Source organism: Dipodomys ordii, unplaced genomic scaffold (assembly GCF_000151885.1).
Source record: "Dipodomys ordii isolate 6190 unplaced genomic scaffold, Dord_2.0 Scaffold118, whole genome shotgun sequence".
NCBI classification, from domain to species: Eukaryota; Metazoa; Chordata; class Mammalia; order Rodentia; family Heteromyidae; genus Dipodomys; species Dipodomys ordii.
Genome location: NW_012267334.1, coordinates 431,380 through 443,634, shown reverse-complemented (window position 1 = coordinate 443,634; position 12,255 = coordinate 431,380). Strand labels below are relative to the sequence as shown.

At 50.0% G+C, this 12,255-nt stretch overlaps 2 protein-coding genes across 2 annotated transcripts in view; one reads left to right on the top strand and one right to left on the bottom strand.

Annotated features, from left to right (window-relative positions):
- Positions 1-6: 6 nt before the first annotated feature.
- On the top strand, positions 7-575 carry Mrpl41 (mitochondrial ribosomal protein L41). The gene has a single exon (XM_013029396.1). It carries the CDS (start codon positions 43-45, stop codon positions 448-450), a length of 408 nt encoding a protein of 135 aa, XP_012884850.1. The 5' UTR covers positions 7-42; the 3' UTR covers positions 451-575.
- A 1,697-nt stretch (positions 576-2,272) lies between these two features.
- Dph7 (diphthamide biosynthesis 7) overlaps positions 2,273-12,255 on the bottom strand; it is a 13,344-nt gene continuing 3,361 nt past the window's right edge. Inside the window, exons 2-9 of the mRNA XM_013029325.1 lie at positions 11,801-11,919; positions 11,114-11,201; positions 9,263-9,357; positions 8,143-8,315; positions 4,637-4,706; positions 4,498-4,563; positions 4,089-4,261; positions 2,273-2,884 (exon numbers count right to left, since the gene is read on the bottom strand). Of these exons, the coding sequence (XP_012884779.1) occupies positions 2,517-2,884; positions 4,089-4,261; positions 4,498-4,563; positions 4,637-4,706; positions 8,143-8,315; positions 9,263-9,357; positions 11,114-11,201; positions 11,801-11,919 (1,152 nt within the window). The 3' untranslated portion in view covers positions 2,273-2,516. The remainder of the gene's footprint in view (positions 2,885-4,088; positions 4,262-4,497; positions 4,564-4,636; positions 4,707-8,142; positions 8,316-9,262; positions 9,358-11,113; positions 11,202-11,800; positions 11,920-12,255) is intronic.

Below are 12,255 nucleotides of genomic sequence, written 5' to 3'. Positions count from 1 at the left end.
CGGGTCCTCCGCCTGAACGCCGTCCCCCCCGCAGGGCGCAGCATGGGCTTCCTGACGGCCGTGACGCAGGGCCTGGTGCGCGGCGCCGACCGGATGAGCCGGTGGACCAGCAAGCGCGGGCCGCGCACCTTCTACAAGAGCCGGGGCGCCAAGAGAACCGGCGTCCTCGCCCCCGGCCGCAAGTTCGTGCAGATCAAGGAAATGGTCCCGGAGTTCGTGGTTCCAGACCTGACTGGCTTCAAGCTCAAGCCCTACGTGAATTACCGCACTCCCGCAGGCACCGAGACGCCGCTCACTGCCAGAGCGCTCTTCCTGGAAGCCGTTGCACCTGCTATCGAAAAGGACTTTAAAAAAGGCGCGTTCGATCCCGACCGCCTTGAGAAGTATGGCTTCGAGCCCACCCAGGAGGGCAAACTCTTCCAGCTGTATCCCAAGAATTTCCCACGCTAGAAAGCAGTGTCCACAGGCTTCTCTCCACAGGAGCCCATACTAACCCCACCTCAGATCACCAGTCTCTGGGGAGGCATGGGGAAGCGTCTTCATGCTTGTCTATTAAAGGCCTTTGTTACCCTGTACAGTGCGTTTGGAATATGATCGTTGAAAGTGTGGCACGAGGCTGGGCATAGTGGCACACACCTGTAATCTCTTAGAAGGCATACGTAGGAAGATGGAAGTCTGAAGCGGATAAGGACCAAAGTGTGAAACCCTATCCAGAGAATAACGAAAGCAAAAAATGGTTTGAGTGTGGCTCAAGTGGCAAAGCACTTACCCAGCATGCACAGCTCTGGAAGTCTCCTAAGGTCTGGAAGATTGCTCCTGGCAAACACACACAGCACTCAGCTCACACATAACCCAGACAGTCAATCCGGCGGAACACAGGTGGCTCATGCCTGTAATCCTAGCTACTCAGAAGCCTGAGATCTGAGGATCACGGTTCAAAGCCAGCCAAGCAGGAAAAATCCAGAAGTGGTGCTGGCACCAGGACTAGCAAAAAAAAAAAAAAAGTCCTATTCCAAACAGCATGTACTCTTAGCCAAGTGAAAGGGAAATGTTCTGGTTTTGTTTTTTTCCCACCCATCCTGAGGCTTGAACTCGGCCTGGAGGCTGTCCCTCAGCTCTTCAGCTCAAGGCAAGCACTCTACCACTTCAGCCATAGCGCCACTTCCGGTTTTCTGGTGGTTTCTTGGCAATAAGTCTCACAGACTTTTCCTTGCCTGGGCTGGCTTTTAGCCGAAATCCTCAGGTTTTAGCTTCCTGAGTAGCTAGGATTACAGATGTGAGCCACTAATGCCTGGCATTTTTGGCTTTTTCAGTGATTAATTGAAGATAAAAGTCTCACTGACTTTCCTGCCTGAGCTGGCTTTTGAACCGGGATCCTCAGATCTCAGCTTACTGAGTAGCTAAGATTATAGGCTTGAGCCACTGGTGCCCAGCTGGGAATTTTTTTTTTGGGGGGGGGGTGAGTATCAGGGCTTGAAGTCAGGGCCTCATGCTTCCTTGGATGAATCTAGAAGGTTGTGGTTCAAAGCCAGTTCAAGCATAAAAGGCTGCCAGACTCCATCTCCAAAATAACAAAAAGTCAGGCTGGAGGTGTGGCTTAATCGGTAAAGCACTAGTCCAAGGAACAAGCAAGCCTAGTGAGCTTAAGGCTCTGAATTCAAACATCAGTACTGCCAAAAAAAAGAGAGGCCGTTCAGACAGTTGGTACTAAACTGGGCTCTCTTACGCCCAGTGTCTGCCTATTTCACAGTCCCTCAAATGGGTATTGGGAATTCATGCTTAGCTGACCCTGAACTTTGTCCACAACACAAATTCAGAAAATAGATTTACAAGGATAGATCTTATTTAAAATAAGTGGCCACTAAGAAAATTGCCATTTTAACAGAAAAGTGTGTTGTAACCAAACTGATCTATGTTAGCAGGTTGTTTGGTATCATGATAAACAAGATGGGGGGATGGGGAGGTGCTGGTAGAGCACTACCAGGTGCTTGTTCTGGGATTTAGTTCCAACATAGAAAGGAAGGGCTAGAACCCATGTTTTCTAAATGTGTGTCCTGCTGACAATCTAAGATTCAATAGTGGCACAAGGCAGGCATCAGTGATTCATGCCTTTAAATCCTAGCTACTTAGGAGGCTGGGGGTTGAGGCTAGGAACAATATCACAATTAACCAGCAAGAAGCAGAAAGTGAAGGTGTGGCTTGAGTGCTAAGAGTGCCAGCTAGGAGTGAAAAAACCCAGTAGGAGCCCTAGAACCAACAGACACAAAGTGACTAGAATATGTATACACCTTTTATTCTACAAAGAAACACTGCACCAAAAAAATAAAAACTACAACAAACTTTTTCATGTTACAAGGTAATAAAAAGAATTTAGTATAAACAATTGCTTAAATGTATGATGGGCTGAAAGTCAAAATACAGCTTAAAAATTAGGTAGTTGGGCAATACCATTCCACTGTCAGGTACAATCACAAAGGCCCAGCCAGAAGGGCTGGCACCAAGTCAGGTGGTCAGGCTCAGCTCGCCTCCCACTTCCAGAGGTGGAGGACGTGATCATAAAAGGAGCAGGTGGCCAGGAAGTGGATGTCAAAATCTTCCCCTTCGGACTGGAGGTCCGAGTCACAGATCTTGGCAGTAGTGTGATGCTGGCACCAGCTGCTACTTGAGTCCACTGTGTCCACTCTTTGCTCAAATGAGGACGCTAGTAGTCCACTTGCAACCTTCCGGCTGCAGACCTGGTCTGCCACCCTGGCTCCCGTGTCACATGGAGGAAAGGTGCAGGGTCTGGGCTGCATGGGTTGGAGGAGCGAGGACCAGTCAGCCCCATACACCAGTGAATTGGGCAATGTGTGAGACACCAACACTGTCACTTCCTGCTTCTCTTCTAGAGCAAGAGAAAGAACAAGAAACAGAAATCACTCCCAATGACGGCCTCCAACCACCTCCAAAGGGAGCCTCACTCCAACAAGAACAGCTGCTCCCTCAGGAAAAGTTCACGGGGCAGCTAGCACATGTGCAGAAGAATCACTAGGACAAGGACATGTTTCTCACAACGTGTACCTCAGAACAAAAGCTAGAGCTGTAGAAACAAATGTGAGGAGTATTTCTCCAAGCTGGAAAACTTGGCAAAATCTTCATAGGGAGATACACCTCAAAATTTGAAATTCTGAATGCCGTTTGGAGGGTGATAGCAGGGTCAGAAAGAAGCCTGAACAGCAATCCAGTGTGTAGCCACATGGCACCGCAGCCAGCTGGGCAGGGCCAAAGCTGGAACAAGCTCAAGAACTAGGAGGAAGTGAGCTGAGCTGTCTGCTTAGAAATCTAGCAGCCATCCAGGCTTGAAGTGACCGCAAGGAGGGTGGTGGGCATGTGCAAGAAGCAAGGTAAAGATGCAGCCAGAGTTAAGACCAGGCTGAATCCCACAGAAGCTCAGAACTGAGGGTCTATTTTTTCTGTTGATTTGTTTTTTGTTTTGCTGCTGAGGTTTAGCGGCACTTGAGGCTTGTGCTTATTCAGCTTGCTGGCTCAGTTGGCTCTCTTACTTAATCCATGCCCCTAGCCCTGCTTTTTGCCAGTTATTTTGGTGACAGAGTCTAACAGACATTTCTACCCCAATTGGCTTCAACTGTGATTCTACAGTTCTCAATGTCCTGAATTGTAGAGCCTCATGATTATAGGCGTGAGCAGGCTGAGATTTTGTTCTGCATGGTGTAAGAAGCTGCTGGAGGAGTCAGCACATGGCTGGCTTTTAACCAGTCACTGCTGCCAGTGATTTAACACCTGTAATCCTAGCTACTCAGGAGGCTAGTGCTTTACCACTGGAGCCACAGCTCCAAAAAGCTACAGCTTTTTGGTGATTAAGTAGAAGCAAGTCTTATGGACTTTGCTGCCCCAGCTGGCTTCAAACTGTGATCTTCAGCCTTTTCAGTAGCTAGGATTTGTGTGAGCCACCGATGCCTAGCTAAGACAGTAGGTTTTTAAAACTGAGGTCTGATTCTGATACAGGGGCAAGGCATGGGTGTGGCCTGTAAGTGCAGGGAAGTTGGACAGACTTCCTGCCTAGAGGCCAGCTGTGCACCCCTACTCACCCATAGCCCTCTGACAGTTGAGGATCTTGAAGCCACCATGCATGCAGGCTGCCAGGAGAAGATAGTGGTGGACTGGGTGCCACTTGAGCCTCCACACCCCACCCTGCACGGGCCTGTCAGCTAACGGCTGGGTCATGTTCCGAGTGTCCCACAGTAGAATGTGCTCATCATAGCTGGAACATCCAACCAGAGTTGTGCAGAAAAGTCAGGGCTCACTTCCTCAAGGCCCCTCAATGGCAGGGAGCGCCTCCCAGGAACCCATCCCACTCACCCCTTGCAGACAACGGCCCCTCTCTCCAGACCCAGATACCTGCGCTATGGATTGAGAGCTACAAACAGAACATCAGAGTCCTTGTGGAGAGAAGGTGGCAGGATGTAAGGACTAGAGAACGCAGACTGCAGGACTCACCTTCCTGTAGCCAGAATGTGCTCCTTGTGGGGGTTGCTCTGGATGCTGCACACACCCATGGAATGTCTGCAGACAGAGGGTGGCACTAAGGGCAAGGTCCTGGGAGAGGAGCCGAGAGGGCCAAACCCAAGCCAAATACCTCTTGCTGATAAAGAGAGACGTGCCAGAAGTCCTGGTGTCCCAGACTCTGAGAAGACCATCATCCCCTCCTGTGTGGACACAGAGAAGCCATCACCAGTGGCAGTGATGACAGCATTGGCATTTCTCAGCATGTCCCATGTGCTTTCAGGAAAGGTCACTGCTGTGTCCTGTCTTCAGGTTGAGGAGGGTTTAGCGAGAGAGGAAATCGATGGGCTATGGCTGTGCCTGCAGTAATAAAAAGTGGTCCGGCATCAGCCTCCCTAATAAATCATAGACACTGCAGGTCACACCTGACCATGCTGCCTTCAAAGGGCCCCAGAATCTGAGCCTCAGCTGCCCAGGGCCTGAGTGGCCATATCCCAAGATCCCTGCCCGGGAACAACATGAAGGAAGCAGTAGACATAGAACTCTAGAAGGTTCTGGAAGCTTGAAAACACTCCACTGGGCTATAAACATATATAACGGGGCTGGGAAGGTGGTTCAGTGGTAGAGTGCTTGCGCCTCGCATGCATGAGGCCCTGAGTTCAATTCCTTAGCACCACATATGCAGGAAAAAAGCCGGAAGTGGCACTGTGGCTCAAGTGGTAGAGCGCTAGTCTTGAGCTGAAAAGCTGAGGGACAGTGCCCTAGAGTTCAGGCCCCACGACTGGCAAAAACAAAAACAAATATACCCTTTAAAGCCTTAAAATAAAGGACACCCCCCACCCCTACACATTCATTTTAGAGGAACTGAAGGATGGGACACCCCCCCACCCCTACACATTCATTTTAGAGGAACTGAAGGATAGCCACTAATTGGGTGCTTGGTATCCTGATAAACAACAGTCTTGGAAGAAACGCAACAGCAAGACATCCTGATGGGGGAAGAAAGGTTTAAGAAAAGGAAAGGCTTCAGAAAGCAGGGTGCAGGTGGGCTCATGCCTGTAACCCTAGCTACTAAGGAGGCTGAGATCTGAGGATTGGTGGTTCAAAGCCATCCCTGGCAGAAAAGTCCCTGTGAGACTTTTATCTCCAATTAATCATCAGAAAGCTGGATATGGTGCTGTGGCTCAAAGTGGTAGAGCACTAGCCTTGAGTAAAAGAGCTCAGAGACTGTGCCCTGGCCCTGAGTTCAAGCCCTACAACAACAACAAAGAAAAAGGCTTCAGTGCGGGACACCAGTGGTTCACACCTGTAATCCTAGCTACTCAGAAGGCTAAGATATGAGGATCATGGTTCAAAGCCAGCCTGGGCAGCAAAGTCTGTGAGACTCTTATCTCCAGTAAACCACCAGAAAACCATAAGTGGCACTGTGGCTGAGGGACAGTGCCCAGACTCAGAGTTCAAGTCCCACGACCGACACACACACACACACACACACACACAAAGCTTCAGAGTAGACCCACAAAAAGGCTGACGAAGGAAAATTTCCAAGGACTTTCTATGTCACTACCACCCACAATCACCCATCTACTCACCCACCATACATCCTCTATTATCCACCATCTTCCATCCACCTGTCTACCATTCATCCATCCAATAGTATTTATCAAGTACAGTGTGGACCCTGTAACAGCTATTTGGGAGGTGGAGATAAGGAAGACCATGGTTCAAGGCCAGCCTAGGCCTTAGACTTGGGGCTGGGAAGGTGGTAGAGCGCCTGCCTAGCATGCATGAAGCCCTGGGTTTAATTCCTCAGTACCACATACACACAAAAAGCCAGAATTGGTGCTGTGGCTCAAGTGGTAGAGTACTAGCCCTAGCAAAAGAAGCTCAGGGAAAGTGCCCTGGCCCTGAATTCAAGCCTCAGGACTGGCACAAAAAAAAAAAAAAGCAAAGTTAGTGAGACTTCATCTCAACTAATGAGTTGGACATGGTGGTATGCAGCTATGATTGCAGTCTAGGCCAGCAGTCCCAGGTAAAAACATGAGACCTTATTGGAAAAATAAAGCTGTGGGCATGGCTCAAGTAGTGGCTTACTAACAAGAACAAGATTCTGGGTTCCAAACACATCATTCTCTGCTTAATACCCTGAAGTAACTCCTTTTCACTATGAGTAGAAGCTAGCGTCCTTGGTGTAACCTGCAAGGCTCTGGGACCTGGACGTGTTGCCTCTGACCTCAACCCCTGCAACTCTATGCTGAACATGCCAGCTGCCCTTCTACAGGACCAGGCCCACTTGTGCCTGTGTAGACGCTGCCCGCCAGCCTGGCACCACATCAGGGCAATCACCACACCTGCCCAGCACACCTCTTCTACCTTCTCTGTCCACCACTGCCGCTTCTGACATCCTGTGCACCTTCCTCATTATACATTATGCCTCAGGCTTATTTTCCATCTCCCTCCATTCAATATAAGCTCAGTGTGAGCCACCAGTGCCCGGCAGGGCTGAGACTCTATCTCTCTTTAACCACCAAAGAGCTGTAAATGGCCTGGGCTCTGGTGGCTCACGCCTTTAATCCTACTCAGGAGGCTGAGATCTGAGGATCACGGTTCAAAGCCAGCCTGGACAAGAAAGTCTGTGAGTCTCTTATCTCCAATTAACCACCAGAAAATGGGAAGTGGCACTGTGGCTCAAGAGGTAGAGTGCCTTGAGCTGAAGAGCGCAGGGACAGCGCCCAGGCCCACAGTTCAAACCCCACAACTGACAAACACACACACACACACACACACTGGGGACCAGAAGCCTCTTATTCTGGAATTTATCTACTCTAGTGTTGGGGGGAGGGGACAGGTTCATTTCTTTATGCCAAACCAGGGCATAAAAGGCAGAATTTAGCAGCTCCTCTGTCCAGAGCACAGCCTGGCTCATGAGTCAGCTTGACCAGAGAGCAAAACTGCCCAAATGGCCAGTGCTGTCCATTTTTCATTTCCTTACCAGCATCCCCAAGTACAAACCATTCAAAAGACCAGGACACATCTATTTTGATGTGTCCTGTCCTTTTGGGAGAAGAGCTACATCCAGGAAGCCATCCACCTGCAATCTAATATGACCAAGTTGGGACAGAATGCAAGCCAGCACTCTACCCCAGAGCACTGTGGGTACACGGCAGCCCACAGGGCGCTTGCTCCCTCCAACTCCAGCCAGCCTGCGGAGAGCCTGTGGAAACTTCCTGGAGAGGACACAGTTCTAGCCATGGCACACCCTCCATTGCCAGTCACCCCAAATTACTGCCTTATCACCAGCCCACTTGTCGCCCTCTCCCCAAAGCCTTCCTCAATCAACAAAAAAGGTTTTACTTTGAAGCGAGGCACTTGTAGCTCAGGCCTCTAAGCCCCAGCTACTGAAGAGGCTGAGATCCAGAGAACAGAGGTTCAAAGCCAACCTAGGGAAAAAAACTGAAACTGTATCCAATTTGCCAGCCAAATGCCAGACTAGAAGCATGGGTCAAGTGATAGAATGCCAGGGAAAAACCAGAGAAAGGGCACAGACCCCGAGTCAGGCCCCATTACCAGCACTACGCAAGAACGTCTTCCTCTGGAGACGAATGGCACTGCCCCAATGTCCAGTGCAGGAGTGCTGACCTGAGTACACAATGTCGGTTTGCCAGTAATTGAAAGCAGCAACCCAGGCCTCAAAGTGATGTGCCTGCCAGGAGGCCACGCACTGCAGTCCAGACCCTGCCTCGTTCACCGTCAGGAGGTGCAGCTGCCCCTTGGAGTCACTGCTGATGATGTTCAAGGGCTGGTCACTGACCCTAGATGCAGGGAGCCAATGAAGAGCATATTAAACTCTACTCATTAGTAGAGTGTATTAAACTCAATGAAGAGCATATTAAACTCCTCTTTTTTTTGGCCAGTCCTGGGGCTTCAACTCAAGGCCTGGGCACTGTCCCTGAGCTTCGTTTGCTCAAGGCTAGTGCTCTACCATTTGAGCCACAGCGCCACTTCTGGCCTTTTCTGTTTATGTGGTGCTGAGGAATCAAACCCAGGGCTTCATGCATGCTAGGCCAGCACTATACCACTGAGCCACACTCCCAGCGCCCACCCTCTCTGTTTTGGAGACCAGAGTGTCGGGGTCTAGTCTGTACAGTGAGGCTGGCAGCCTGGAACTTGCAATCCTGCTTCCTTGGCTTCCCAAAACCTGGAATCACTGTGTATGTCACCACACTCAGGTCTCACTACCCTCTCCTGTTCCCAAACATGTCCTAGGAGAGACCCTTCACATTTGAGAGGTTTCACTGTTTATGTGGCAAAGGCCTAAACTATCATTTAGTTTGTCACAGAAATTGGTGTTAGCTTCTCTTGATAAAAACATTATCATAGGCTGGGAAGGTGGCTCAGTGGTAGAGTGCTTGCCTTGCATGCCTGAGGCCCTGGGTTTGATTCCTCAGCACCACATAAGCAAAAAGAAAAACGCCGGAAGTGGCGCTGTGGCTCAAGTGGTAGAGCGCTAGCCTTGCGCTGAAGAGCTGAGGGACAGTGCCCAGGCCCAGAGTTCAGGCCCTATGACCGGACCCAAAAACAAAAACAAAAACAAAAAAACCTACCACATTGATGGTGATGTGCAAGGATTTTCTGTTAGGATCAGTGACAGTCCATCCAAGTTTAAGGAATTAAGACTTGCAGAAAGAGGCTTTAGTTCTCTCTGGTGTGGAACCAAGATCTGGTCCTCAGGGTCCCTGACCACATCTGGCCTCCTTACCTTCCAGATTTCCCAGTAGACCAGTCCAGGGACAAGGACAAACCCTGCTCCTCCACAGTAAGGCTGGATATTGGCTGTAGGGTGTAACTGCTCTTCTGCTGGAGAGAAAGAGACTCTTTGTCCAAGCAGCCCTCTGTTCCTCAGTTACTTTACACACAAGCAACATGTGGCAGCTACTAACAAGCTTGTTTGTTTAGAGATAGGGCCTGGTTGCGCTACCCAGGCCAGTCTGGACTTTACATGCTCAAGTACACTTGTCACTTCAATCTCCGGAGTTAATGAAACTGCCAGACATGTACCATTACACCTGGTTGGTGTTGGTTTGGGTTTGTTTGGGTTTTTTGTTGTTTTTTGTGCATGCTAGGCAAGCAATCTGCCAAGGAGAGTACACCTGACACTAAACACCCTGTCCTGTCCCAGGCATTGAGTAGGATCTCAAGATGGACTGGTTCACACCTGAGGACTCTGCCACACACTTGACCTCTATACACCTACAACCTTCAACTACCGCTGCAGGCTCCGCCATTGAGGCCCGCAGAGCCTCTGGGAATCTTGGCTGTCCCAGAGGTGGGAACATGTGTTTTTCCAAAACCACACAGCCATTAAACTGCTACCTCTTAAAAACACCAAGCAAGAACTCAAAAGCTTGGTATGTAAGTTTATCAAGCCCTACTACCAAAACATAGACTCACACTCCTTCTCTTATAAAGTAAATTAAACAAAAAGATTTATGATTTTTTGTTGTTGTTTGCCAGTCGGGGGCTTGAACTCAAGGCCTGGGCACTGTCCCTGAGCTTCTTTTGCTTAAGACTAGCACTCTACTACTTGAGCCACAGAGCCACTTCTGGCCTTTTCTGTGTATGTGGTACTGAAGAATGGAACCCAGGGCTTCATGCATGCTAGGTAAACACTCTGCCACTAAGCCACCTTCCCAGCCCCAGATTTACGGAGTTTTATTACCTAAACAACCCAGAGAGCACTTGACTTGGAGAAAGGACCAAAGTCCTTGCTTGGGTATTTGTTTTCCTGTCTTAAAACCTGGTCCTTGGGTCCAATCTTCTGTAGACAGTCCTTTCCCCCATTTCTAGTACAAAGCTAACCTAAAGCAAGATACTTTCTACACAGGCTTTTAAGTGCCATGAACCAATGCCTGCTGGACCTATGCTCTGGCTCTGTGCATGTCCCTGCCTCCCTGTTAGGACAAGACCTGTGGGCTGTTGATGTCACCGCACTACAGCAGACTTCTGCAAACATAATAACCAGTTATGCAAAAGCATTGTACAGGACCACTATAAAGCATTTGGGGGCAGTGATCACACATAGGAAACGTTACATTCTCTCGATACTCAAGAGAAATAACAGGTGCATCCAGGGAATCTGCTGTTCTTATCCCCAGCATCAACTCAGGTCAAGCTTGCCCTACCTTTCTATACAATAGCAGTTTATTATGACAGCCCTTCCTCTCACCAGAGCCCAGTATGATTTAAAACAGATTTCATGCTTTCTTAGAACCTTAAGACAATCCACTAGCTGGGTGCTGGTGGCTCACAACTGTAATCCTCACCTCTCAGGTGGCTGAGATCTGAAGATTGCGGTTCAAAGTCAGCCTAGGTAAGAAAGTCCGTGAGACTCTTATCTCCAATAAGCCACCAGAAAAAAAAAAGTGGTGCTGTGGCTCAAGTGGCAGAGCTCTTGCCTTGAGCTGAAGAGCCCAAGGTCTGCACCCAGGCCCAGAGTTCAAGCCCCACGACTGACAAAAACAGATGTATCTGCTGTATCCGCGTACTCCCCTCCCCAATGCTCCCCACTCAGGTCTCTTCCCCGCCCCGCAGCCTTTCCATCATCACTGACCTCAGACCCCACCAGGCGAAGCAACTCTATAGACCCACTGGCATTGGCCACTCCTAGAAGAGCATGGCCTCCCACAGGAATGTGGCACCTGAGGAGAGAACCACATGTGAAGATACAGGACGCTCAGAAGAGCATTGTGCAGGCAGGTGATTTACTACTCAAGTCTCAGCATGAAAGCAGGTTGGAAGCCATGATTTTGTTCCTAAACAATGTGTTCTCCAGCTTATGAAGTCAGAAGTAACACTTCCCAGACCAGTTTTGACTTTGGGCTGCGAAACTGACCAGGGAGATGTGCCCAAGTGAAGTGCCCTCTGCCTGCCAGAAGGTGGGTGGAGCTGGGAAGGAGGCTCAGCGGTAGAGTGCTTTCGTAGCACGCATGAAGCCCTGGGTTCCATTCCTCAGCACCACACACACAGAAAAAGACAGAAGGGGCACTGTGGCTCAAGTGGCAGATTGCTAGCCTTGAGCAAAAAGAAGCTCAGGGACGGAGCCCAGACCCTGAGTTCAAGCCCAGGACTGACCAAAAAAAAAAAAAGAAAAAGCAATAGATGGGTTGGAGAGAAAAGAGCAAGATCCAGAGATGAGTTATTGCCTGTCTCTTCAAGCCCTCGGGCAGGAGGCACACCTGGTTAATGAACAGAAAGCAGCTTGCGACAAATTCTGAAGTAGACTTAACCAAAAGTGTACCATTTCATGTCCAGGATTGCGGAGGTATCTCTTCTCTGGACCTCAACCAGGGGCGTCCCAGAGCTGTCCTCATTGAAACTGTACAGGTACAGGCAGCCTGAACGAACTTGAGGTCCATCCTACAAAACACAGACTCCATCACCCTACAGACCCCGGGCAGCTACGCACGGGCAAACTCAGGACGCAGAAGTGGCCAAGACCGTCGGGGAGCCCTCGGCCTAGACTCAGAAGCCCTAAGCGGAGGAAAGGTCTTCTTCCTGGGGAGACCGCAGGGCTCATGGACGGCCACCAGGGCCCCACGGCCAGGGCAGCTGCGGGGAAGTGTGGGGCTGCAGGTGCTAGAGCAGGAGTCCCAGTTCCATGCTGGCTTGGTCCTGACTCCTCCGTTGCCCACAGAGCCCAGCAGAGGGACCGCCCCGCGCTCCTGCCCCGCACTCCTTCGCCACACTGGCCCC

Coding starts and splice junctions, on each gene's coding strand:
- Mrpl41 (XM_013029396.1), top strand. CDS start 43: ATGGGCTTCCTGACGGCCGTGACGCAGGGCCTGGTGCGCGGCGCCGAC.